Source organism: Colletotrichum abscissum (genome assembly GCF_030869225.1).
Source record: "Colletotrichum abscissum strain IMI 504890 chromosome Unknown Scaffold_28.1, whole genome shotgun sequence".
In the NCBI taxonomy this organism is placed as follows: domain Eukaryota; kingdom Fungi; phylum Ascomycota; class Sordariomycetes; order Glomerellales; family Glomerellaceae; genus Colletotrichum; species Colletotrichum abscissum.
In genome coordinates this window covers 21,583-45,554 of record NW_026850187.1, presented here as the reverse complement: position 1 = coordinate 45,554, position 23,972 = coordinate 21,583, and the positions used below count along the sequence as shown (strand labels likewise).

At 48.7% G+C, this 23,972-nt stretch overlaps 13 protein-coding genes across 13 annotated transcripts; 8 read left to right on the top strand and 5 right to left on the bottom strand.

Annotated features, from left to right (window-relative positions):
* Window positions 1–681: 681 nt before the first annotated feature.
* On the top strand, window positions 682–1,026 carry CABS01_10679 (uncharacterized protein; the record flags this gene model as incomplete). Its single annotated transcript, XM_060544034.1, has 1 exon — window positions 682–1,026. One exon carries the CDS (start codon window positions 682–684, stop codon window positions 1,024–1,026), a length of 345 nt encoding a protein of 114 aa, XP_060398758.1.
* A 617-nt stretch (window positions 1,027–1,643) lies between these two features.
* CABS01_10678 (uncharacterized protein) lies at window positions 1,644–2,297 on the top strand (the record flags this gene model as incomplete). Its single annotated transcript, XM_060544033.1, has 1 exon — window positions 1,644–2,297. The coding sequence occupies one exon, from the start codon at window positions 1,644–1,646 to the stop codon at window positions 2,295–2,297; it is 654 nt and encodes a 217-aa protein (XP_060398757.1).
* A 67-nt stretch (window positions 2,298–2,364) lies between these two features.
* CABS01_10677 (amidase) lies at window positions 2,365–4,345 on the bottom strand (the record flags this gene model as incomplete). The annotated part of the gene is made up of 6 exons (XM_060544032.1): window positions 2,365–2,480; window positions 2,542–2,629; window positions 2,688–3,563; window positions 3,632–3,784; window positions 3,842–3,964; window positions 4,019–4,345. 6 exons carry the CDS (start codon window positions 4,343–4,345, stop codon window positions 2,365–2,367), a joined length of 1,683 nt encoding a protein of 560 aa, XP_060398756.1.
* A 611-nt stretch (window positions 4,346–4,956) lies between these two features.
* Window positions 4,957–5,602, top strand: CABS01_10676 (uncharacterized protein; the record flags this gene model as incomplete). The annotated part of the gene is made up of 2 exons (XM_060544031.1): window positions 4,957–5,238; window positions 5,300–5,602. 2 exons carry the CDS (start codon window positions 4,957–4,959, stop codon window positions 5,600–5,602), a joined length of 585 nt encoding a protein of 194 aa, XP_060398755.1.
* Window positions 5,603–5,886: 284 nt separating this feature from the next.
* CABS01_10675 (major facilitator superfamily transporter) lies at window positions 5,887–7,888 on the bottom strand (the record flags this gene model as incomplete). Its single annotated transcript, XM_060544030.1, has 7 exons — window positions 5,887–6,126; window positions 6,180–6,284; window positions 6,349–7,104; window positions 7,170–7,461; window positions 7,552–7,622; window positions 7,690–7,760; window positions 7,819–7,888. The coding sequence occupies 7 exons, from the start codon at window positions 7,886–7,888 to the stop codon at window positions 5,887–5,889; spliced, it is 1,605 nt and encodes a 534-aa protein (XP_060398754.1).
* An 828-nt stretch (window positions 7,889–8,716) lies between these two features.
* Window positions 8,717–9,477, top strand: CABS01_10674 (uncharacterized protein; the record flags this gene model as incomplete). The annotated part of the gene is made up of 2 exons (XM_060544029.1): window positions 8,717–9,131; window positions 9,176–9,477. 2 exons carry the CDS (start codon window positions 8,717–8,719, stop codon window positions 9,475–9,477), a joined length of 717 nt encoding a protein of 238 aa, XP_060398753.1.
* Window positions 9,478–13,091: 3,614 nt separating this feature from the next.
* Window positions 13,092–13,532, top strand: CABS01_10673 (uncharacterized protein; the record flags this gene model as incomplete). The annotated part of the gene is made up of 1 exon (XM_060544028.1): window positions 13,092–13,532. The coding sequence occupies one exon, from the start codon at window positions 13,092–13,094 to the stop codon at window positions 13,530–13,532; it is 441 nt and encodes a 146-aa protein (XP_060398752.1).
* A 778-nt stretch (window positions 13,533–14,310) lies between these two features.
* CABS01_10672 (uncharacterized protein) lies at window positions 14,311–14,858 on the top strand (the record flags this gene model as incomplete). Its single annotated transcript, XM_060544027.1, has 2 exons — window positions 14,311–14,463; window positions 14,520–14,858. The coding sequence occupies 2 exons, from the start codon at window positions 14,311–14,313 to the stop codon at window positions 14,856–14,858; spliced, it is 492 nt and encodes a 163-aa protein (XP_060398751.1).
* Window positions 14,859–15,451: 593 nt separating this feature from the next.
* CABS01_10671 (uncharacterized protein) lies at window positions 15,452–15,826 on the bottom strand (the record flags this gene model as incomplete). Its single annotated transcript, XM_060544026.1, has 1 exon — window positions 15,452–15,826. One exon carries the CDS (start codon window positions 15,824–15,826, stop codon window positions 15,452–15,454), a length of 375 nt encoding a protein of 124 aa, XP_060398750.1.
* A 1,161-nt stretch (window positions 15,827–16,987) lies between these two features.
* CABS01_10670 (uncharacterized protein) lies at window positions 16,988–17,898 on the top strand (the record flags this gene model as incomplete). Its single annotated transcript, XM_060544025.1, has 4 exons — window positions 16,988–17,144; window positions 17,208–17,330; window positions 17,394–17,620; window positions 17,710–17,898. 4 exons carry the CDS (start codon window positions 16,988–16,990, stop codon window positions 17,896–17,898), a joined length of 696 nt encoding a protein of 231 aa, XP_060398749.1.
* Window positions 17,899–18,482: 584 nt separating this feature from the next.
* CABS01_10669 (uncharacterized protein) lies at window positions 18,483–19,511 on the bottom strand (the record flags this gene model as incomplete). The annotated part of the gene is made up of 3 exons (XM_060544024.1): window positions 18,483–18,622; window positions 18,682–18,830; window positions 18,892–19,511. 3 exons carry the CDS (start codon window positions 19,509–19,511, stop codon window positions 18,483–18,485), a joined length of 909 nt encoding a protein of 302 aa, XP_060398748.1.
* A 926-nt stretch (window positions 19,512–20,437) lies between these two features.
* CABS01_10668 (uncharacterized protein) lies at window positions 20,438–21,294 on the top strand (the record flags this gene model as incomplete). The annotated part of the gene is made up of 2 exons (XM_060544023.1): window positions 20,438–20,626; window positions 20,677–21,294. 2 exons carry the CDS (start codon window positions 20,438–20,440, stop codon window positions 21,292–21,294), a joined length of 807 nt encoding a protein of 268 aa, XP_060398747.1.
* A 1,170-nt stretch (window positions 21,295–22,464) lies between these two features.
* On the bottom strand, window positions 22,465–23,505 carry CABS01_10667 (asparaginase; the record flags this gene model as incomplete). Its single annotated transcript, XM_060544022.1, has 1 exon — window positions 22,465–23,505. One exon carries the CDS (start codon window positions 23,503–23,505, stop codon window positions 22,465–22,467), a length of 1,041 nt encoding a protein of 346 aa, XP_060398746.1.
* Window positions 23,506–23,972: the final 467 nt, after the last annotated feature.

Here is a 23,972-nt window from a genome sequence, read left to right as displayed (position 1 = left end):
TTCCAATGAGTAAGGTTTCAATACTCTTGCAACATGTACTGGAAGAAACCGCACCTGTGGTTTTGGCCCCTGATACACATTCCAGTACCTGTCATCAAGAGGCTTCCACAACGGCCAGTATCATACTAGCCAGTATTGTTACTTAACAACTGAGCAGAACGTTAGGGGCTCTTGACTCAAACATCAAGCCAAGGTTTACGCTGTGTCCACCTGCGAGTGTCACATGTCTCTTCATAGGTGCCAGCCGTAACTTTTGGCGCCCTAGGGCGTGAAGTCCATAGATTTTGCGCTTATCAATCTCCACGCGTAAGGGGCTCTCACTCAGGTAAGCAGGGCAAATGGAGAATTTTTGACATGACTGTGCATGCCATCTTTCCTCCCCTTGCACGTCATGCCATGTCGATAGCATGCCGAACTCCCCACGCTCATTGCCCAATGGGACTCACCCCAGACTCATGCCCCAAGTCACCGGTGGCCAGGACGGTGAAGTCGCTTTGACATATCAGGGAGGCCTTATATCCGCACAAGCTATGAATGCTGCCACAGAGCAAGTAACCTTGAATCACCCTCAGCCCAATGCGCTGGACAGACTCGCAAGAAGTCAACCCGCGACAGGCGGAGCTTTCGGGCCGCTCTTTCTGACTGCAGGGTCGGATCTGGACCCCGGATGCGCTCCGCTGGATGATAACCTCCCGACTGGCACCTCTGGCCAGATTTGGCCTTCGATGTTTTCCACGGCTGATAGCGATCCCCAAGAGACACCGATATCCTGAATATATGATGGAAGCAGTGAGGCGGTGGATCCGAGTTATGCGCTTGGCGATATTTCGTGATCTCTGCAGTCTCCGGCTACGACGTCAAACCACATTAACTGGCCGATCCCCTCCAATGATGAGCTTGTTGGCCAAACTGTGTTCAACACCAATAAAGGCCTCCCAAGAAGACGGAGTCGTTATCGATTTGTGCATTCCGAGAAGCAGGCCAATCCAGTACCAATTCCTGTATCTACAAGCGTTGGGGAATTGAGTCCTATGCAGCGGGGGAGGAAGTCTCCCCCGCAAGATGAACCAGCCTCCATCACTGCCATACATGACGCGCTGGAGAATAGTACTGCTCGCCTCGACGTCAGTCGAACACCGAATGTTGCTGATTATGCCCGCACTGAATCCAAAGCCAGCTTGGGCAGTGGCGAGAGCAGTTCATCTATACAGTCGGCAAACTCAGTGTGGTCAGCAGCATCAGACACGTCAAGAGGTCGACAGAACGAATCAAGTTTACTTGATCGCACCAGGCGGGGAAGAGTGTCTAAGAAACGCGCAGCCGCCGCTTCCAAGAAAGACGATCGCCCCTTCAAATGCACATTCTGCTGCGATAGCTTCAAGACTAAGTATGATTGGGCTCGGCACGAGAAATCGAGGCACCTTAACCTGGAGTCGTGGATTTGCGCACCGCGGGGAGGTTCGGTCATGTCTACAGTGACTGGCAGACCTCATTGTGCGTACTGCAGCGAGGTAGACCCGTCAGAAGAACATCTTGATGGTCACAACCATAAAGCATGCTACGACCGACCGATAGAAGCACGATCATTTGGAAGGAAAGACCATCTTGTTCAACACCTCCGCATTATGCACAAACTAGACATAATGCCTCGATTCGATGGATGGAAGGCTGAAGCTGTGCGGATCTCTTCTCGATGCGGGTTCTGTGACGTGGAGTTCATGACCTGGAACAAACTCGTTGACCATCTCGCCAACCACTTTCGCCATGGTGCAATGATGAAAGACTGGAAGGGAGAACACGGATTCAGTCCAACAATTGCGCAGCAGGTCGCGCATGCCCTGCCTCCCTACCTCATAGGTTCAGAGTCGCTGAGTGTTGTCCCATTCTCAGTCACGAATCAGAGCACCAGAGACCATTTTGCTCAGATATCGTCTCGTACACTTGAGTCACAACAAGAAAATGGAAAGAAGACCGCTGCAATAGATACTGCGACGTCTTTACTGTCAGAATCAATCCTCAGATCCAGGGCAGCAACGTCAAAAGCTTTCACAGAGATCCTGGAGCAACATTTGAGGCATTGTGTAAAGGAGCACCTCTCTCAAGGGTTCGACATCACAGACGAAATGCTTAGACAAGAGTCGAGGCGTGTGATTTACGACTGCGACGACGAATGGAATCAGACTGTTGCAGACAATCCCGAATGGCTAGAAAAATTCCGTCAGCGCCATGCTATTGGCTGCGGTGGTGGTGGTGACACTGCCGCCGAGGAAACTCTTGGATTATCAAAAAGCACTTGAGAAAGAATTTGATATTTCGTGTCTCTACAGAAAAAATACAAGTATCCCGCACATTCATCGCTCACTTTCATGCTTGTATGTCTTTGTCAATGATTCTCATGGCGTTTAAACACTCTTCATCATAAAATCGAGGAGCAATGACTTGAAGCGAACACGGGGCGCCGTCGGTTGCTTCTGGATCATCTGTGTTCGGTTTAGCACCAAGCACGAGAAGAACAGCAGAATTAGAACGCACAGTACTTACAGTCCGCTTCAAAATTTGAGGCCGCTTTCTGGTAGTTGGGATCTCTCGTCTTGGAGGATACCCCATATGGTATTATCCCTGCTGGATACTGCCCCCCCACAGTTAGTTGAATTGTTGGCTGCAGAGAGGTGATTGCACTGGCTTACGTCTAACACATTCCACATCAAGGTGTAGACAGGGATGCCATAGGTATCGTGGGGGACCGCGGTGCTGATTGCTCCGGGGCCGACGACAACATCGAGGTGATACTCGGTCCAAATGTTCTTCCAGCTGTTGGCATAAGAAGCCTGTAAGCCAAGGAACTCATCCAGTTGGTGTACTGTGTCCAGCTCCGTTGAAATTAGAGGCTTTGAAGTTGTGAAAGGATGAACGCCTCGTTTCACTGAATGTACCAGTGGTTCACCAATCTCACTCGCCAGGGCATCCAGACCGGAAGATCCTAGCCCGAAGTAATGGAATCCCAGCTTTCCACCAACACTGGCACTGCAAGCGGGGTTTGCTGGTAATTTGACGATACTGTGCCCTGCGCCAGTCAATTTTGAGACTGCGTCTTGAAGCGCTCGTCGAACAGGCGGCTGCAAGGGATATTCCGGATCTTCGGGAAGGATACCGATGGTCAGGGTCTTGTTGCTTCCATAGGAGCTTCTCCAGGGGGCGTTGACTGCAGATGCGTCATAATGCCAAGGCCGACGACCGATCACTGTTTCCATAAACAAACTGAGATCATCAACTGAATTTGCCATCGGCCCAGCGACAGGGGTGACTCCAGGAAGCTGGAGTTTGCGGAAGGGATAGTTAGCTTGCCCTCCAAACGGCGTTCGATCCGCTGTGGGCTTGAAGCCATAAATGCCGCAACAAAGTGAGGGGATCCGGATTGATCCTGCAATATCGGAGCCAACGCCCAATACTGAGCCTCTGAATGCTACAAGAGCTCCCTCACCACCGGTTGAACCGCCGGCGGTAAGAATCGTCTTGTGTGGATTCAAAGTTCGACCGAAAATGTTGTTCTCCGAGTCGGCAGTCTATTTAACTCTCGTCAATATACACTCGACCAAAACTTTTGATCGATGCAGATCAGCAGGTCACGAACCATCATGGTCTGCGGAACGTTCGTTTTACAGAATAGGACGGCTCCAGCGTCCACTAGGAGATCGACCATCGCCGAGTTAGAAGTAGGCAGTGGCCTTTTCAAAAACTCGACATAACCGACAGTAGCGTAATGACCTCTAACGACGAAAGAATCCTAAATTCATCAGTTCTACAGGCCGAACAGGCGGACAAGTTTTCCGGATGGGGATACCTTGAGGCTAATTGGTAGGCCGTGCAGTGGCCCTACGAGCTCTCCAGTACGCTCTAGGTGCTGGTCAAGTTCTCGAGCCCTCTTGATTCCTTCATCGAAGAATATTTCAGTTAAGCAAGAAGTCTAGAAGATGTCAGTACATGTGATTCGGCGTTCGGGAGCTCGGCCACAACCTACGGTGACGGAGCGGGATGGAAATGTCCTTACGAGCTGTTGAGCGAGAGCAGCGCGCTTGCAAAACGCCACTGCCACTTCTTCCGATGTGAGTTTCTTGTGATGAATCTTGTCGAGCAACTCTCGCGCGTTGTAGCACTCTGTGATGTCGAGTTCCTTTCCCGTCAATAACGCTGATTTCCGAGCAACATCTTGGGCTATTAGTCGACCTTCTTCGGCAGTTCCCTTGCCTCGAAGCTTGGCTAGCTGATCATCAGAGATTCTCCATTCCTGAGGTATGTTCCGCTGTTGCTCCAACCGGTGACGAGAAGCAATCGCTTCCCATTCCATTGCCGCGGGCATTGATACTACGCCTTATAGGTTCAGAAGGTATCGTGGAAGAAAGAAGTTTCATAGGTTGCATGCGCTATTGTTTTGATTTGGATGCGATAGTCGAGTAGACCGAGGGCAAGAGACAGAGGAGAAAACTGGACTGTGTTGTCTTCTTTTCAACCCCAATGCACCTTGATGCTAGAAACGTCGCCGGAATTGCGGACGATGGCACGCATCCCGGGCGGCTTGTTGGCGCGTCCAATGGCCCAATAGGGAAGGAGATGCCGCCAGATCTTGGCTGGCAGAGTTGCCGATGCCGTCGGCTGCCGGGAGTGAAAAGACTGATGCGTACTTAGGCTTATAATTCTGAGGAGTCGGCATCTGCGCTCGGGAGATGGATGGGTGACAGCTCTTTCGACTCTGCAACAATTGCGTAACAAACCCCCTCTTATCAGCCTGCGAATACATTGATTGTGAAGAACTATTTAAAACTCCGCCTCGAGCATTCGGCACATGTCCCAGCACGTCGTGCCAATACCAAAAGCCATTCACAGTTCGACTCTCCATCTACTTACTTCGATCCAGGATACATTCGGCAGGTCGACCCGCGCTCAACTTACATCCTAGTCATGGCACCCGCGAGAAGCTCCGATCATGCCCCCTCCCCCGGAAACGCCTTCTCGCCAAGTGGAGTCGCTGTGCCACCCATGCGCATGCCACATCTGGACTTCATCTATCGTATCGTCTGCGATATGGACCCCAACGTGTCCGAAATTGCAAACGTTGATAACACGGGCGTCACTCGTCTTGTTCTGCCTATCTTGAGCGGGTCAGTCAAAGGCCCTAGGATCACAGGCAAGATTGTGGAGAGAAGTGGTGCAGATTGGGCCGAGCGCATTAGGCCTGACAAGGTTAGCACGGTGTAAACAAGTCACCCATGAAGGGAAGTTCATACGGCTTACCGCTCTCTAGGCGTTCTCAAGGTTGCATGCCATGTATACTCTCCAGACTGATGATGGTGTCTTCATCCTCGTCAACGCCCAGGGTGTTTTCCGCACTGGCCCTGGTCGAACAGACAAATCGCCTCGATCTTCAATCAGTCAGGATGACGTTGAGTATTTCACGCACATTAGGTTTGAAGCACCAGGGGGAAGCCCTTACGACTGGATGAACGCTGTGGTAGCACTCGGGGTAATGACCATGTTTGAGGGGCGCCCTATCATCGACTGCTATCGACTCACAAACTTCCCTGGCGTAGCGGCAGAAAAGCTTTGACCTGGATAGTGTGCAGAATTGTAGATCTGGCCACTAGATGTAGGTATCCAGCAAACAGACAAAGACTTCGACATATCTCATAGCCGCATGTGTAAATGTAGTGAGACACCAGGTCAACCACGACGAGCCCAGCCAAGTTGAACAATTTAAAACGCAGAAGTATTCTGTAAATACTAGAAAGACGGAATCTGAATTCTTGCCATACTCGGGAGTGGTGCCAAAGTTCTTACATACAAGCAAACCTCTGGTCAGGCTGGCAAAATAAGATACACGTACTCAGCACACTAAATCTGCATGCGCCTCTCCACAAGTCGCAAGTATCGGGGAGCCAGAATGGTGCGAATGCGCTTGCCCCAGATGATCATAGGAACATACAAAAGACCGATGAGAAGAGAGATAACCCCACTCAGAATGTACATATTGGTAAGGCCCATGTTTGACATCCAGGGCACAAGCGCCGAAGGGACACCTACGCTGACAGCATTACGGACAAACGCGACACCAACAAAGGCTTCGGCAGTCAGCTGTGGAACCATATGTTAGTCAAAGTCATTGTATCGAATATTGATGCATTCACCTCTCGATAAGTATCAATAACAAATGTAAAGGTGATGTCTCCATTTGCACCAAGGCCAAATGCGAATAGTGCGCCGCCGATGCTAGGGAAGATCCAATGCATTCCCTAGAGCTGTTAGTTTAACCAGTCGATGGAGCAAAAGAAGACATGTGGCGCAAAGGTGACTTACTCGATCCGCGGTGACTCCAAACATGACAATACCACCAGCCATCGTGATCACGGGTAGAAATAAGGGATACAGTCGCATTTCCGGCTCGAAAACGCCCCCATTCCTCTTAGCCAAGCGCAAAACAGTCCAGTCTGCTAAAGGTCCGCCGTAAATACTGCCGAAAATGTTTCCAACAAAAGGTCCGAGGTTCATATATCCGATTGCTGCAGTATTGAAATTGTAGGGGGGCGCAGAAAAGACGACGGATACAACCGACATGAACAGTACTAGCCAGCAAACACCGGATGCAAACTGAAGAGCAGTGAACATGACGTGTGGAAGAGTAATGACATGAAGTGGCAAGATGAAAACTCGCAGTAAGGATTCCGAGGTTGGTGTCAATAATCGCATGCGTTCTCGGTAAGAATTCAGTGGGACATTCGTAGCGGGATTGGACCGCATGTAGTTCAGCTCCAGACCGCCTTTATCAAGGCTTCTGACTTTTGCCATATCATTCCCGCCAATCGGTGAGTTGTCGTCTGTAAGGTCGCTTTCGCCGAGGCTTATGGGAATATATTTGGTCTCTTCATACAAGAAAACAAACATGAAGAAGAGAACTGTCAGAGAGATAGAGAGGGCGTAGTATGACCAGCGCCATCCCTGAGTCACGGCTTGGGAGCCGGCAGCCAAAGGCGTCAAAAAGCTTCCTGCCATTACGGCAGTAAAATAGAGACCGTTGGCAGAACCTCGCTGGTGAACGAAGAAAATATCGGCAATCTGTTGCAGGAAAGAATCATTAGCGAAAAGGCGAGATAAGACCAGGGGATTTTGATAAGTATTACAGTCATTTGCACCGCGGTCTCGTTTATAGCGCCAGCTAGTCCCGTGATTACAGCTGTGGCAATAAGTTCTGCGTATGAATGCATAGAAGATGTCCACCACGCTGCTGCAGCAAGAATCGCTGTGGAAACTAAGTACGTTAAGCGACGACCATACTTGATTGTGAACGGAATGAAGAAAATGCAGCCTGTGGCAAGTCCTGCAAGCTGAGCGGACTGCGCGTTGCTGAGTTGGTTGATAGACACATCGAGATCAACGGTCATCTGTTGCCAGAAGACGGTTTGGATCGAGAGGCTATGGAGGAAAGCAAACAAATCGTCAGCCGGGGAGTTGGTCCGCGAAGGGCAACAGATGGATTGGAAAACCGATGTGGCTCTAACGTACTTGGTGAAAGCGGCCACGGTGACGCCCATGGCAAGACTGTAGTTAAGATACTTTCTCCATTTGCTCCAGTTCTATTTCACGCATTCAAAGAGTAAGAAGATGTCATTACCGGAGCATCACAAACAGCAGAATCCGTACCAGTGGGTCGTTCGGGTCTGACGATGGAGTTGGGGATAGAACAAATATTGGGGACTCTGTAGCGTCCTCATCTGGGGTAGAACGCAGACGTCAGCACAGGACTTCAAAGACTTCGAGTAAGAGGCATACAATTGAGCAAGTGAACTGTTCCCGGAGGAAGGGGTGTATGTTGAGCCATTGTCACTGCTGGGACGTCCATCGGGAACTCTCTACCACAGCGTTGAGGCGAGAGCAGAAGGAGACACAAACAATAGTGGGCTTATGGGCTAGATGTGGTGAGGTGCTGTTGCGTTTAGGAACCAGCCTAGAATATTGTCGCATTTGATGCAGACACAGCAATGAGTCGAGCAGGCAACGGGCATTTAATATAAAATACCAAGGTAAGTTGACCTTCTCAGGAGACTTCTATTTCGGCCTGGTTACTACTCGAAGTTGTGTGACAGCTGGGATTTTGGTGTGTGCCACGATAAGCCACGCGCCCAGGTTAACCCTTTTCAGTCATAGGAGACTGAAGCACCTGCACCACATTTAGATCAGGATGATAATCTTCGAGAGCCCCGGTCGTAATCGAAGACGATGAAGACCATGGCGAGAATGACCAATGCCGTTGTGATAACAGGACTGGGGACTTGATTACAGTCCCTGTGAGTGTACACTAACCAGCAAGTCTGACGAGGTCTTGACGCCATGTACTGGCAAGTCCCTGCTGGACCCTCATCCCTTTCTTTCCGAGGGCATTCCGCATGGATAACAGAGAACTCTATTTGTCTTAGCGGCCTCGCCCCCGCATTTATGAAGCTGCAACATGATTGCTTGGACCCCAGAATCGAGCGTCTGAACCATGCCCTATTCGGCATATATATGCGCTCGCGGCCCCGTCTGCCTTTCTTGGGAAGTTGAAATCTCAATTCTTCATTCATCGTCGGCAAGGTCGGCCATTTCGAGAACTCCGCTGAGCAGTCAATTGCAAGGCTTGAACAGATAACGATTACGCTGACCTCACTCGACAGCCATCAGTAGGTTATCGATGGGTCGCTCTAGGGGAGGATGCTCCAATTGTAAGAGGCGGAAACGGAAATGCGACGAGACGCGTCCAGATTGCCGAGCATGCCAAAGGCGTGGCATCCAGTGCGAGGGCTATAACACCACACTCAAGTGGACCAACGGAATAGCCTCGCGGGGTCGATTTGCTGGGGCCGCAATCCCTGACCTTGCTGCGAACAAAGCGAGCGCCAACTCAACTACTTTTGATAGCTATCTGCCGAACGCTGAAGATCCACTACACCACACTGGATCATCCTCAGCATCTCCCGGGGCCGATACACCGAAGCTGTCCGGGGCCGCTCAAGAATCAGATACACCGGGGTCACACTCTGAAATCTCATATTTGGCACCATCGCCCGGCGGCACCAATGACCCGAAACGGCAGCTTTTCCAGAAATGTAAGTCATTCGCCGCTTGGCTCTGTCACGTATAGGTATTCGAGTACTGACCATGTCGCAAGTTCTCAACGCGGGGATGCACCGACTCTACACCACTGAGAGCTCTGGTTGGATGAAATCTCACTTTGTCTCAATGGCGGAGAAAAGCCAAGCATTTGCTATCGTCTGTGGTGCTATCCAAGCATACCTAGACGACGGTTTCTCAGTCTCGTCAATGGAATACGTCGATCACGCGCTCCAAACTTTCCGATCGGAATTAGAAAGCCGACACAACTCCTTCGATGGATCCACCGTCTCTGCTGGCCTGCTTCTCTGTAGTCTATGTGTAAGTCTCGAAAAAGCATAGCATCGCCGTATGCGAATCGGCTACCCATATCTCACGCGTACAAACGTCTCGAATCTGATATTTCTTACTAACTCACAGCCTTTATGTAGCTGCTTCAAGCTCGCCCTTGGACGATGTATCTTCAGCTCATGGCCGGCCTGTACCATTTAGAGACGAACTTGAGTCATCTGCTGCCCTCAGCCGACCATGAGTTCACCATCCGGCACTCCATCGAAGTCTTGTCTATCATGGACATGGATATCATGGTGATTGGTCGAATAACACCGAGCATGAATGTTTGGCGCCACCTACGAAAAGTCCAAGATTCTTGGAAAGGCGGTAGGCTCGGTGGGGTAGAGACCGTATCGGGACTGCCCAGATCGCTGCTAGATATTCTCGCTGATATGAGGGAGAGCAGCGCGAGTGACATAGAATCCCAGCTCTGGACTTGGCCGGGAGAGATTGGTGAGCATGCCCAATGCATGCTTTGGGACTGCTGGCGGTATACAGCGGTCTTACATGTGAGGCGATTATACCGATCTAGAAGAAAGTTGGCATCATCCGATGATGAGAACCGGCCGGGACCTCACTCAGGTGACATGACATCATTCCCGTCAAGAGAAGTCGTCATGTGTCGTTTGGCGGCATCGGTTTACGCACTATACAGGGCAGTTGAAATGCCTGCCAACCACCACCTTCTGGTTCACAACGGGCTCATGTATCCTTTAGTGATAGGCAGCCTCGAAGTCCCCATCCTAAATGCTCATCCAGAGTGGAAGCAGGTTTTCGACGATGTGCGGTCATCGTTCTTGAGGAAAGACTCATTTCGGCTCATAAATATAGTTGACGAGGTTCTTGAAGAAGCATCCAGGGAGGGAACTGATACATTTGACATAGAAGAAGCTGCTAAGGCTCGAGGTGTTGAGATCGCAGTCTTTTAACCTGTTGAGGATAGCGGTCCGGGAATAGGAAGAAAATTGCTCAAACGCCTGAGTTCGTCTGTCTAAACTTTGCTGCCCTACACACGCACTTGTGCAGTGATTTGCCTGTCGCTTCTCGTTCATCCGTTTGAGACATCAAGACTGGAGTTGGGTGGTATGATGGGCGCAGACAAGATATCTCGGAAAGATAGGTGGAACATAAATGACATCCAGGTTTTTGCCTCGTGATAACCCAATCTTCTCAGAATACTCGAGCTGTACAAGAATACGGTCATTGACGAACTCAGTTCCCTGCCCGCACATGATATGGTGACCTGAGCGATGAAGAGTAGTGATGACAAGAAGGCCAGGCCGATGCACTCGGACATCTCGAAGTGCCTTTCCGATGGAAATTAGTTGGGTTCGAGGTTGCAGGCAGTTAAAGTCGGTCTCTAGAATAGTTTAGTGATTCAAATTGAGAAAGCGTTGATTAATTCTATACGTGCTGTGGGTGCTAATGCCTTGATGAGATACGTCGTCTCTGAGAACGGCGTATGTTGTGCCGTCCGCAAGAACAAGTCTAACTCATAACTCAAGACTTTCATGTCCTGACCGTGGATGAACGAAGTCCCCAGGTATGTGATGTCGCGACTTGATTTGTCTCCTTCTAACGTCACTCGTGTTGCGGATCGAAGTCTCAAGAAGGAGGTAATGAGTACTAGGAACCTTAAATCTACGAAGGATGACTTCCGGCATCTGTTAAGTGAATCCACGATACCGTAGGTACATCAAGTAACGCAAAGCGAATCTCTAATCCCAAAGCAATAAAGAAGTCATAGTTGAAATTCTCAAAGCAGGTCTTACTCAATCCTCATATTTCAATCAGCCTAAGGTATTTATGAGAGGCAATGTTTTACGCATTTCCTTGAATATTTACCGATTAACGTGGGCCTTGAAGACTGCAGACCTGCTTATATATACGTGGGTATAACTGCATACCATGTGAAATATCAAAGTTGAACTTTGAGGGATTCTAGTTTTGTTCGGAAAATCTGATTCACTTGAGTCCTATCTATGCGCTGGCGATCCCATTTGTCCCCGCGATCAGCTACGAATATTGTTTTAATCATGTGAGTTTCATCTCTCCCTTGGAAATGGAAGTCAGAACTCGTGCGAGTTCAATGCATCATCGTCATTGTCTTAGTCGAAACAAAGTTTTCCTGACTTTCCTCGTCGCTTTTTAGCAAGCAGCACATGGGGTCGTCGTTCTACCTGGTCGGATTTCCAGGGTGCCTTCTAATACGGCGAGAAATCCTCGCAAATGTAATTAGCATACGCACGTTCCAAGACGCTCAGAAATTACGAAATCCAAGTATTTTGCTGCATGTATCGATACAGTTCGAATTGGATTTCATCTGAGTCACATGTGTGAAAGTACGTTGATGAGTCTATCTGTCTGCACACAATGTGCTCACAGCGTGACGACTATGATTTTCATACACATTAGTACTTCACACCTGAAGATGAGCGATGTCGCAGTCAGTCAGTCCCCTACAGGATGCGAGGATCTTGCAAGGGAGAGTTCAACATCAGCTCATGCAGATCAACGAAACTGAGACCTGCCTGCCTACGAGATAGCAAAGCCTTCGCTCGCTGTTTGCAAGACTGGCTTCGTCGATCAGTTTGGCGTACTGGCAACTACATGCCGCACTCCAGCTTGGCGGTCGATGACTGCAGGGAGAAGTCCTGAGTAGTTCAGTGTTGTGTTTTAGTGAAATGCAGGTGGAGAATTATGAATCCAACGGGCAACATCAATCACACACCGTTGGTCAGAACTATGTGGCTAAACTTAGGAGTATGGGAGCACTAGGAATGATCAATCGAAATAAAGGTAGATCAGCGGGGGCGGCATGCTTCTGGGGCGATGAAGCCTCGGGGCAATCGGAGGCCCGAAAGCAGATTAGAACGTGGAGTCGTGCCTTGTTTAGGTTAATCAGCCCCGGCAGATAGCGCTCGTATTAATATCGAGGTTACATAACCTGCGTCATGTGCCTGGAATTCAAGTCAGAAATGAGAATGCATGCGACCCTGAATACGAGAATCTTGCCTCGATGGATTGGAGGATTCATTGTGCAGTGGTCTTGCGAGCCATCATTCCACCGAATGGTAGCTAAAGGAAGGGCCATCCAGCGGATGCGTATGCTTCTAAGCCACGTATGACCGACGGCTTGAGCCGACTGAACCGCGAGGCGTATAGGCAATTACCTTAAGCGATCAAAGTGACCCGGAAGGCAGGTTGTCATGACCGCATAGGAACTTTTTGGCTGGACTATGACACATTGCTGGTTCACATCCGCACTAAGCTGCTGTCATGATGGATCATGAAATGGGGATCGAAGGCAGTCACGGGGAACTTAGCGAGAGTCCAAGGTCCACCGACGCAGGGAGAGGGAATACGATGGCAACGTCACTTTCTCAATCGTTTGAGTACCCACGAGCTTGTTGTCATACCATTGATCTGTGCTCATTTATTTGATGGCCTCTAGTGATACAACCTTGACTCTTGACTGGTATAAATCCGCTCGTCCGCCGCCACTCCGGACGGTATTTCAACTCAAAACATCACGTTGTCCAATACAAGCCAACAGTTACAAACAATCACTCCCTTCTCAATTTAATTAACAACTCAAATTGTTTCCTCAAGACCTCGCGATAATGCAGATCACCAACCTCTTCCTCACAGCCCTGACTGCTGCCTCTGCCGTCTCCGGCTCACCCGTTTCGAAGCGTGAGGTCAAGTCAATGATGGCCGCGGGTGTCGCGGAATGGACCATTGAAGGTTTTACCCGCACCTGCAATGCTGAGGATACCTCTTGCGACTATAGCTTCAACATCAACACCCACATCGCAGATCCCACAGCCTGCAAATTCACAACTACCGGCGCACCTGCAAGCCGCGCTGCCTCAAACGCCAAATGTGGAGCTTTCTCTGTTACATCGGGCTGGAGCGGACAGTTCGGTCCGGATGCGGGATTCACAACCTTCTCTGTCACGGACCAGAAGCTTATTGTTTGGCCCGCCTACACCGACAAGCAGCTGGTGAACGGCCAGGCGGTAAACCCTGACCAAAGCTACGCTCCCCAGAACTTGCCTTGATCAGGTCGCCACGACATTCAATGGAATGAAACGCAGAATTTTATGCCATAGAGCATCAGAATACAGGATATGTCAATATTGTAGTAATCGATTGTCTTAACCTGTCGTATTTTGATGTTTCGAAGCTGCGGTTCGCGAGTGCATACATGACTACCACCGCAAGTGTTCGTAGGCCTCTCTGTGCATCAGCGACCGCTGTAGACGAATAAAATTGAGTTGCTTACCAAACAATCACAATAAAAAGCAAATTGCCAATTAATAACATAGAGTTTTGGTGTTACCCATGTTCGGGCTCGCGAAGACCTATTTTAGGTACGTTGTCTTGTCAATCCTCATAAAGTATCAATATCACAAGTCTCCGCGCTGTTGCCAGTCGCATGAGCATCACCAAACGATGTCACAGAGGCTGTTAACAATTTAACAGCGATTATCATTTACTGGTTCATAGAACGTCCCAAGCGATGTGCGAAGGGCCAAGATCATCACCCGCCCACCCCCCAGTATCTGTCTTGTCTAGATATTCCAATACTGGGCTAGGCTCAGTCAATCATTAAGGTACCTTACTTTATTAAACCCCGGTGGGTGTATGCATTCGGCGGCCCCGCGTGCGGGCGTTGCGGGAGGTGGATTTAATCGATTGCGAAATTAAGTAACGAATGCTCCTGCTCCACTGCCAAAGCTCATCGATTACTCGACCTTAAAAGAGGATATTGTATCCTCTCGTGACGGAGTAGATATCCTGCTCTTCTTTATCCCTCTCACTCGTACCAGGTTCAAAATGGCTCGAGCTCGTATAAACATTATGGACGACCTTGGTTGGGCCCGTGCCAAGTCATTGATTGCCAAAAGACGCGCCAAAAGATGTGAAGTTGACACAAAACTTGGTTGTCATGTTCCAATTGGATGTCGCACCCGAGATGGTTACGCTCAGGTCAGCTTCCCAGAAGTCTGCTCTAGCTTCAAACACTAATCGTACTTCTACCATAGATATGGACAAAGAGCAATGCCAAAGCGAAAAAAGGCCTCACTGGCAGGAAAGCTTCGAGAGCGTACCTACTTCACATCGTCGCCTACGCGCAACTTCACAAGCGAAACCCAAATGATCACGTGTCACACCTATGTGACAATCCCGCTTGTTTCAATCCTACACATCTGGTCGATGAAACGGCAAGCAACAATAATAGTCGGAAAGGCTGCCCAGGTCCAATCTATTGCTCTGACCACGGTTATTTGATTGTGAATCTCTGCAACCACAACCCTCCTTGTATTCGACCTCCACGCCAGGATGTGCAATGCTGTTTGTCGCACAAGGAATTTCAGCCCTAGAGGATGCTATAGAGTGTAGATCGGGCATTGTGTTGTGCCAAATTTGAGTTTCATCACTGAACTATGAACGCTTACTTCAATGTCACTGCTGAAGGCACCTGTACATTATGTTGCAATTGCACCACAGCCTAGATGTTCATCAAGAGTATGATCATTTTAAGTGTGTGCCACTGTCGATTGACTGATAGTGACGCTTACGTAGCCACTGGCTGCTACTTTCCACTGGAATGCCAATTGTAATCTACAATATCCAAGGCGCAATCAGGTCATTACGATCGTGAGCGCGATGAGAACTTAAGGACAGTCGTAATATTGCAAGTAGGAAGTTATACTACCCTTGCCACTGGCTACGAGTCTACAAATCCTTCCCACCTGATGTGATATTGACTAGGTAGACAACTAGACTGGAGAGAATGTCGACAAAAGTCGCTCGATAATCCTTCCAGTTAATTAATGCTCCCACTCTGAGAGCCCGAGGGGCACTTCACAACTTGATACTAGGGTCAATTAGCTGAGATTCCTTGACTTGAACTTTAGTAGCAAACATGATCCGACTAACCCACAGCGAATAGGTGCTGCACGTCCCTTGTCACTTAGTAGTGGACAGATTCCAAAAATTCGATCGCAGGCTCAGCTGCAGGCTCAGCCTGCTTCTTGTAATGGACTGATTCGAGGAATGAAATTGATGGCTCGGCGTCCGCCTTGGGAGAGCGCTTGTAGTGGACAGACTCTAAAGGTTCGGTTATAGGTTCGGCTGCAGCCTCGGCTTCGGGGGTCCTCTTGTAGTGAACAGAGTCAAGGAACTCAATAGCAGGTGCCGGCTCTGCAGCAGCGTTGGGGGATTTCTTGTAATGCGTAGACTCGAGGAAAGAAATGCTGGCTTCGCGTGTCTCTTCGTTCATAACACCGGTAGGGGCAGCAACAATCAAAGAGGCTCCTCCGAGGAGCAGAACGTTGAAAATTCTCATTGTGTTTCTTTGTTAGGGGGAGACTGAAGTTGATTCTTTGACAAATCTCTTTGGAAATGGAAAGGCAGTGTCTTTAAATAGCCGTTTCCACAAGGCGAACAACAGTGAATTCAACCTGCTGCTATCGGCGCACTTATCTCAAGTAACCGAGCCGAGGCGTGGTATGAACGCGATTTCAATCACGTTATCACTGCAGCTAATCCAGGCCTGGGAAGGCGCAAGCTTCATCCGCGCCATAGTACATGGAAACTTCTCCGACTATCCACGTCAATCTGGTACATGGCGCGAAGTCACTGATTGCTTCACGTACATCGACATGGGTTATCCCACATGTTTGGAACTTCTGCTGCGGAGCCTACAGGCATCAGAACGGTGGTGAGTTCGCAAATGAATTTAATCTGAGTAATGGAAGGAAATAGAGTAAACACATTGACTTTGGTGCCTGCCAACCTGCGAAGCTCGGTGATGGACTGAGCTGCACGGAGAAGTCTCAAGTAACTCAGTAAAGTGAGTTGAACTAGCAGCTTGAATAAACACGAGCAAAAGACATTGCTTGCTCATAATGTAGGATTCGGGATCTATGCTGAGCTTATCGGTTGGCTTGGTGGTCGAGACTGGTTCATCTAGATGTTTCCTTCTAGAGAAACAAGCTTTTGAGACCCGCGTTAGCTGCTGCGCATTTTCAAGGAAACCTGGTAGTCAGTTGCATATTCGAACAGACAAATTCGTGTTGATGGAAGAAAACAAGCTTTCTAGATCCGTCCGACTAGACGAATGCAGAAGGTCGATTAGTCGGTGCCGAAAACTGACTCATTGTGTCCTGTGCAGCTGTCGGGCCTCAATGATGTTTTCCTTATCATAAACTCCCCTTGTCTCAGAGATAGAGAAATCCACACTGTCCGATGGCGAGTCATGTTTGCAAGGAGCCCCTCGTCTGTCGCTTCACATCAGTGAAAACTAACTAACGGTCAGCTCTCGGATTTTGAACAACCACAGAGCTTAAGAGAGCACCCTGATAGTTGATACTTGCAATTTCCTTCCATTTTGATTGTCACTTTTCATGAAGAATCGGCGTCAATGATGTTCAGTAAGACAGGACAGTCTCGCCACGAACGAGACCTCCAAGCAGAAGAAGAAGCATTCTTCTTGGATGACGATAACATGCAACTACCCGCTAAAAAAAGCAAAACTTCATTCGAAACCTTTTCTTTTCCTTTCTTTTGGATAAGCTGTGTACTTCTTGGGCTCTCGACTTGGTTCCACCTCAACCCAGCAGAGCCATCGGATTTGCAGTGCGTCAGAAAGCTTCATGTTTTGTGTGAGTCCAGCATCGCACCTCTTTAAAACGATTGGTAGAGTCCCAGACTCATGAGATACACAGCACCCGTTCAAGATATTTTGGAATACGAAGATGTGCAGTTTGACAATGCATTTTGGAAGACCAGCCCTTATAAAGGAAGGCCGACTCCAGAGTTGGAAGCAAAATGGAAGGATCTGTGGTATTGTAAGTTGCACGAACGGCCTCTAGTTTATTTCAAAATGGCCTACTGATCCAGATTGGTATTAGATGGATCATTCGACTTATCGGATGAATATTTACCAGCATTGAACAAGACATCACATGGTACCAGCGGTGACTCCTGGGCACGCACAAAGCCAGGCTATCTTTTGGCTGGCCTCGAGGTTTTCCACAACCTTCATTGCTTGAATCTCGTACGTCAGTTTGTGCACAGATCCGAATTCGATTATAGCGACGATCCGGCCTTCCACGGTGGAGAGGATCTTGTGCTTGCCGTAAGCGCTCCCCAAGTCCAAAACTTTGCATTGAGTGACTTGACTGGACTGATTTGCTGGTTTGCTTCCGAAGTTGACTTCTTCTACAGCATGTTGATCATTGTATCGAGGCATTACGTGTACGACTGCAGTGCTCGGCTGATGTAACCCCGTTCTTACACATAAATGGCTCTCGGGGTATTCAGCCAGACTTCAACTCCCAGCATAGGTGTCCCAAGTATGATCGCATCGTTGAATGGGCAAAACAGCGCCAGATCATGGTGGATACTCCGAAATAACATGCAGGTCACCAAGTACCTAAGAACCACATGCGGTCCTGAAACTTTGTGCTTCATTACTAGGAGCTAGACGATTCAACTTTCATTCTAGTCATTTTTTGGGAAGCGGATGACAGACGATTGAGTTAAATCGCTAGATCCTAGCGAGACGAGTAAAGGACAAGATCAATGTTGGGCAATATTGGGCGATTTTGCTTGGCCTTCAGCACAGCTTGCGAAGCTGCCAAAGGCACCCGAGTGGTTCATTCCATGTACCCAAGCAAGGTTGTGAAAGACAGCATTTGAGGCTATACATTCGTTTATGTTCGATATGGACACATTTGTCCCAATTCTCAACGCTCGGGTCGACTTAATCTGAATAATCTTTACTGTTCAAACAAAATACAAAGACTCCCATCTCCTGCCTTACAGGTTCCAAATCCGAGCCATACCTAATCGGGGCAACTTATGCCTGTGAAGCAAAGGGTGACTTGTTGCAAGGCGCAATGTCGTGTCGCTCTGCACCATTTGATGGACAGGTTCCTAGTGACTGGCCACTCTTTGTGATTTCCGTGCGTGCACTTCTCGTCGTAGACCACGGGGCTTTAGTATAAACCAACAAGGATGTCACCACGGACGCGAGCAGTCAAGTGAACCTCGGCTTCCAGGTCCAACTTGATGCCAACCATCAGAGCAGCTTTGGTCAACTTCCCGTTCTCATCAACAGGACCTCTGAGCAGGTTACCTGAAGTCGTATTAGCAAAAGAGGAAACTTGAGCCGCGTATTGGAAATCATTGGCATACCAACAGGGCCATTTGCGGTGCCAGACAGGTTGGGCATGGGGACAGGGAGGCCTGGTGCGGGCATGTTTCCCCTCATCCCTGTGTTGGCTGGTGGGTAGGATGTGGGATAGGCAGGCGCACGAGACTGCTCTTCCGCTGGGGTCTTTGCTCTAGATGACAGTGAAGATTAGACGTCGAACCCAACAAAACGGAGCTAATGTTGAAGCTTACGGGGAAGACATTGTGGTTAGATATCTGACAACTTGATCTTGCAATGAATGCTGGAGCTCCTCAGGTGAGCTTGTTTCGTCTACTGGTTCGGAGTTGAGTAGGCCACGTTCTTTCAGAAATTGCTCTGAAAGTGATTTGATCGAAAGTGTCGGGCTGGTGGCTTGCGGTTCTTTTGGGGCCTCTGCGGTCGTTTTCTCCCCTATCGATGAAAGAGAGCCTCGTTTTGGGTGATGGTGTTGATGACTGGGATCGTCAGATTGGTGTTCCTGTGGTAGTGACTGAGCACGAGAGCGGTTGGCTGGTGAAAGGTTGTCGGTTGCGACTCGAATGGGGATCTTGAAAGAAAGGGATCTTCTGAGGGCTCCTGGCACAGCAGAGTAATCCTCGAATGGCTTGACCGAGGGTTCTATAGGGACAGCGACAGCAGATATCCGCTTTGACGAGGTGCTTGAGGATCGCGACGCGTGATTTGGCCTTCGTGGAACGGGTGGTGGTTGCTGCTGTTTGGCGTCAAATTTTGCTGATATTGTGGCGATGGGGGAACCTGTTCCCGCTGGCTTCTTTTCAGTGATTGACGTGGTGCTCTGTAATTTGGATTGAGATGTGACTTGGTTGGCCATGATGGAGGGGGAGCATGGTGAGCTTTAAGCTTCGATCCCGAACTCGGCTGACAGAGCCCGGTATAATTACTTGATGCTATCCTCCTTCCCCATCTATGCCTCTGGAATCATATTTCCTACAGAACCAGCGATCAACTTGGTAGCAAAATGACATCGTCTGATGTTGAAACCAGCCGCTCGGATCGTATCTTGCGTCGTGTTTTGTCGGTCTTGGCCAGAACGCGTCGGTCGGCGCGGTTCGCTCATGCGGAATGGCACTCTTGTTTCCAGAACATCTGAAAAATGGTTCGCATGGTACGATGTGGGTGAGTCGATAGAACGTTTGTGGGTTGCATTGGGGTTCGCCTGTGTCTCAGGATGTCTTCATGGGAGCTTTGACAAGGATCCTGCAGCTACTGGACCCTGGCCAGGGTCCTTGTGCCGGAGAGTTTCAACAACATCAATCAGGGACCACCAGGCACTATCGAAGATCTGCAGCATGGGCATTGTATCTGACATCTCTTCAAAAGGCATAGAATGCCGTCTTCTGTCAGAAGCTGCCAGGAAGCTCCACACGCATCAGCCGATGATCTCCAATCCTTTTTCTAACGTCTCTTCTGATCTTTCGAGGTTTCGAAGTCTGAAACACTCCAAGCATTATTCTGACTTATGGGGTTGAATCGAATGATTTCCCGAGACTATCGCTACCACGCTGTCCTCAACGGCCTGAAATGAGCGGCAAAACGATTGCCTGGTCATCCACTCACCCTTGTGAAAGAGACAAATCGCTAGGACTACTGGTGGGCAGAGTCGCATCTCACTGACGAAATCCTTCAAGTCATCGTTACGTGGAATCAGAGTTCCCGCTACAAACCATCTCTCAACTGTCCACAGAGCTCTGGATAACACTATTATCTTCCACACAGCCTTAGCAGATGCAAAGGGAGATGGCTCTCTCACTACTCATCAGCTTCGCCACTGCTGTGGGCGCCTCTGAAGGCATTAAGGCTTCCATGGCCAGATCGCGTCGAGAAGAGCATCGAAGTCGAAAGAACAACCTTGTATTGCACTGTCCCAAGTCATCACAGTTCAGCCCTTACCTCGAAGGACGTCAAGTCGTCCTTTCTGGCGATAGAGTAAGCTTTCTCCATCTCCTTGCGTATCAGAATCCTAAATAATTGAACAGCTATTTGTGGACACCGGCACAGCTCATGATGTTCCTTTCGGTCACCCGTTCGAGGGCTATTATCTTCCTTACCCGGACTCACGCTTCTCGGGGCTAGTGAGCACTATTACCCATGAGGCACCTATCATGAATTGGATATTCGTCGATCCCGTTACATATCAAGTCCGCTTTGGCAACCGTGCCATTGCGGATGGTAATGTGACTGGGCCGTGGGAGTGTACTCGACAAGATCGTAGGCTTACCTTTTGTGGATGGGAAGGCTTCTGTGCAGTCTTGGAAGATAGTGGTATTTGGGGATTATATTTTGACTGTGATGGTGACAGCCTACGCCAAAAGATAAAGCCCGAAGGACGCATAGTCATCGAGATTGAGCTTATACGAAGAGAAATGAGGACGGGAAAGCCAGAGTATCTCGATCCAGAGGGGGAGGCTACGGATCATGAGCAATTGACACCGCAACCGCCGACAGATGCCGAGGAAAACTTCGTATGTGGGCATAAAGACGTGGAGCCAGAAGTCAAAGAGCACGAACGGTCTTCGGACATGAAATTCTTAAATCACGACGACGGCATGTTTGCATATGATTTGATATCAGAGAAGAATAACGTCAAGGTATGAGGTTGAGGAAAATGTCACGTCAGCTCACATAAATAGGCAAGGACTTGGGCATCACTAATGTTATCGTTGCCAAAAGCATTGCAAAGTTCCCAACGTTATGTACTTACAAGTACGATGAACGCCAATTCATTTCATATTACAGATATCAAAGATAAGCTAGGATATGTGAGTGTATGCCTTACCATACCTATGTCAGGGTGGCATGAAATGTATTGGAATGCGTTTCGGGTAAGGGCCTGGGATTTACCTTCTCCACGATGAATGAACAATGTATCTCGAGTAGAGATAAGGCAATTTGGAAGGAGATAGAGCCTGCTAGATGAAGCATGTTATAAGGAATCACATGTTTTGTATATCTACCTTACTCATTAGCTTGACGGTTCATAGAAGCCATATTGAATTGAAAGTGGTGGTACACTTGTCAGTAAGACAACCTTCCGGCAAGGGAGAATTATAGCACTTTGCTGTATTTTCTCTAGGTATCTGATGCACATCAACTCCTCCAAGATGGAAGTAGGTCTCTGTAACAGCCCGAAGAGCCCTACCTCCCCTCTTCCTATAATGGATAAATGAGGATAAAGACTGGCGAGGGATTGCCACGCAAATCTTCACGCCATCAAACCCTCAATGAGAGATAGATATGAAAGATGAAAAATAAGTTTACACTTCCGTAGTTATGTGATACGGAAGCTTGTCTAAGACCATGACAGGACTGGTTCTGTCTTTATGGTGATGATGCGCTATGCACAGCCAAGGCCTCGCCGTGTTGTTCAAAATTATAGTGGCTGCGCCTGTCCTTATGGCATTGCCATTATTCAAGAGATATCTTCAATTGAATTAGGTTCAGAATTTATATTTTGCAGCACATATCCATCTGTCTTTCATTAGCCACCTTAGCTGTCAGGCACCGTGATTTTAATAGTCAAGTCTTGTCATCCACTGCCTGGCAGGGGAGAATCGCATGGGATTAATGCACATTCGTGTCAACTGATGGCCCTTATTATGTTTATATAGTCAATAAGAATAAGTAACTGCGGGTTGTCCCGTTAACTATGGCTCGAACAGATCGCTCTATTAAGACTTCGTTCCGAAAGAAACCCCCTTAATGCAGGTGTAGCATGAGACCAAGAGTGCCATTTCGTAGCTCGGCATGAATCTCCTTAAAGCAAACTAAAGATTTCTGAACGCCTCACAGAGTATGTCTTTGACATCCACTTTAGTCTCATCGCTCTTACTAATCGCAAGTTGGACAACGATTCTCGCTATCCAGGGGCTGAGGTTGTTCCCAGAAATGATGCCCATCTTCTTGTGGTCTTCACTGTCGGTAACATTTCCAGATAAAACTCGTACCGACTGAACCACCACACAGCCACCTTTAATGGCAACACCAAGCCCAACTTTCTCTGCCGGTGTTCCTAGTCCAGGCGCAAAACCCATGGATATGATCCCCCTTGCTCTAGCCTTGACATACGCGTCGATGCCCACGCTATCAGCACCCACGTAGCTGCACACTATGTCGACGCGCGGAGCGTTGGCAAGCATTTGGACAGTGAACCCAAGATTTGTGGGAAGCTTTGGCGGTTCCATCTCGTCGAATTTGACTTCGCCCTTGATAATGCGACCGATGGATTTGAAATTTGGCGACTTAAAGGCGTCGTGATTCTGGGTGTGAGTTTTAGTGACAAAACGGGGCAGATGTATTTCGTTGTTCAACACCACCAAAACCCCCTCATAATCATGTTTGGACATGTAAGCAGCCACGCGGAACGCGGCGATGAGATTGGCCGATGCATCTGAAGATGTTCCATTCAAGGGGCTCATGGAACCAGTGACGATGACTGGAGTCCTCAGTCTCAAGACCATAGATAGAGTGAATGCAGTCTCCTCAAGGCTTGCTGTTCCATGGGTGATGATGATGGCCTTGATATCTTTGTCTCTAGACAACCCTTCGCACCTTTGACCAATATCGTTCCAAACTTTGGAAGTGACCGCAGTACTATCGATGGATTCAAATTTCTCAGGCTGGATGCCGACGTCGAGCTCTCGTGCAACTTCATCGATCCCGGTATTCTTCCGGAGTTGATCGATTGTAACATATTCACCGTGTCCAACAGAGCCGTAATCTACATCGTCAGGGTTTTTGGCCTTAGTTCCGATGGTACCGCCCGTGGCAAGTAATGCAAATTTCTTCGAGGCGGCGACTTCGGTCATTCTATAGATTGAAGTGAGTGGGATCTTGTGGAGCTGAATGAATCAAGAATGTTTCATTTTCGGCAAGGTCTTGCTCGAAACTTAGGGAGGAGGAAACCGCGAGAACATATTTATACCTAATCCAAATCAGATCCAATCATTTAGTCTTGCTGTCGCTACCTCAATCAGGCCATATTCGTTGGCGGTAAATGCCTGTTTGGAGTGAATGCATCACCATAAAGAAAGCGAGAAAACATGCTGTTTCATTTAAAATCCACTCGAATGTAAATGTCGGTTCAGGTGTTTGCCAAGTCAGGCTATTCAGTAGAATGGAGATACTTCAAAGAGGCGCCAGAAATACATCGGGAAAAAAGGAGGACACGACTTCATGAACAGTCACTGGAGAATTATGCTTTGAGAGCCAATATTGGCCCAGAAATCCACAGGTTAGCCGGGTTTTGCATCCTCCAAACCAACACAAGCAAACC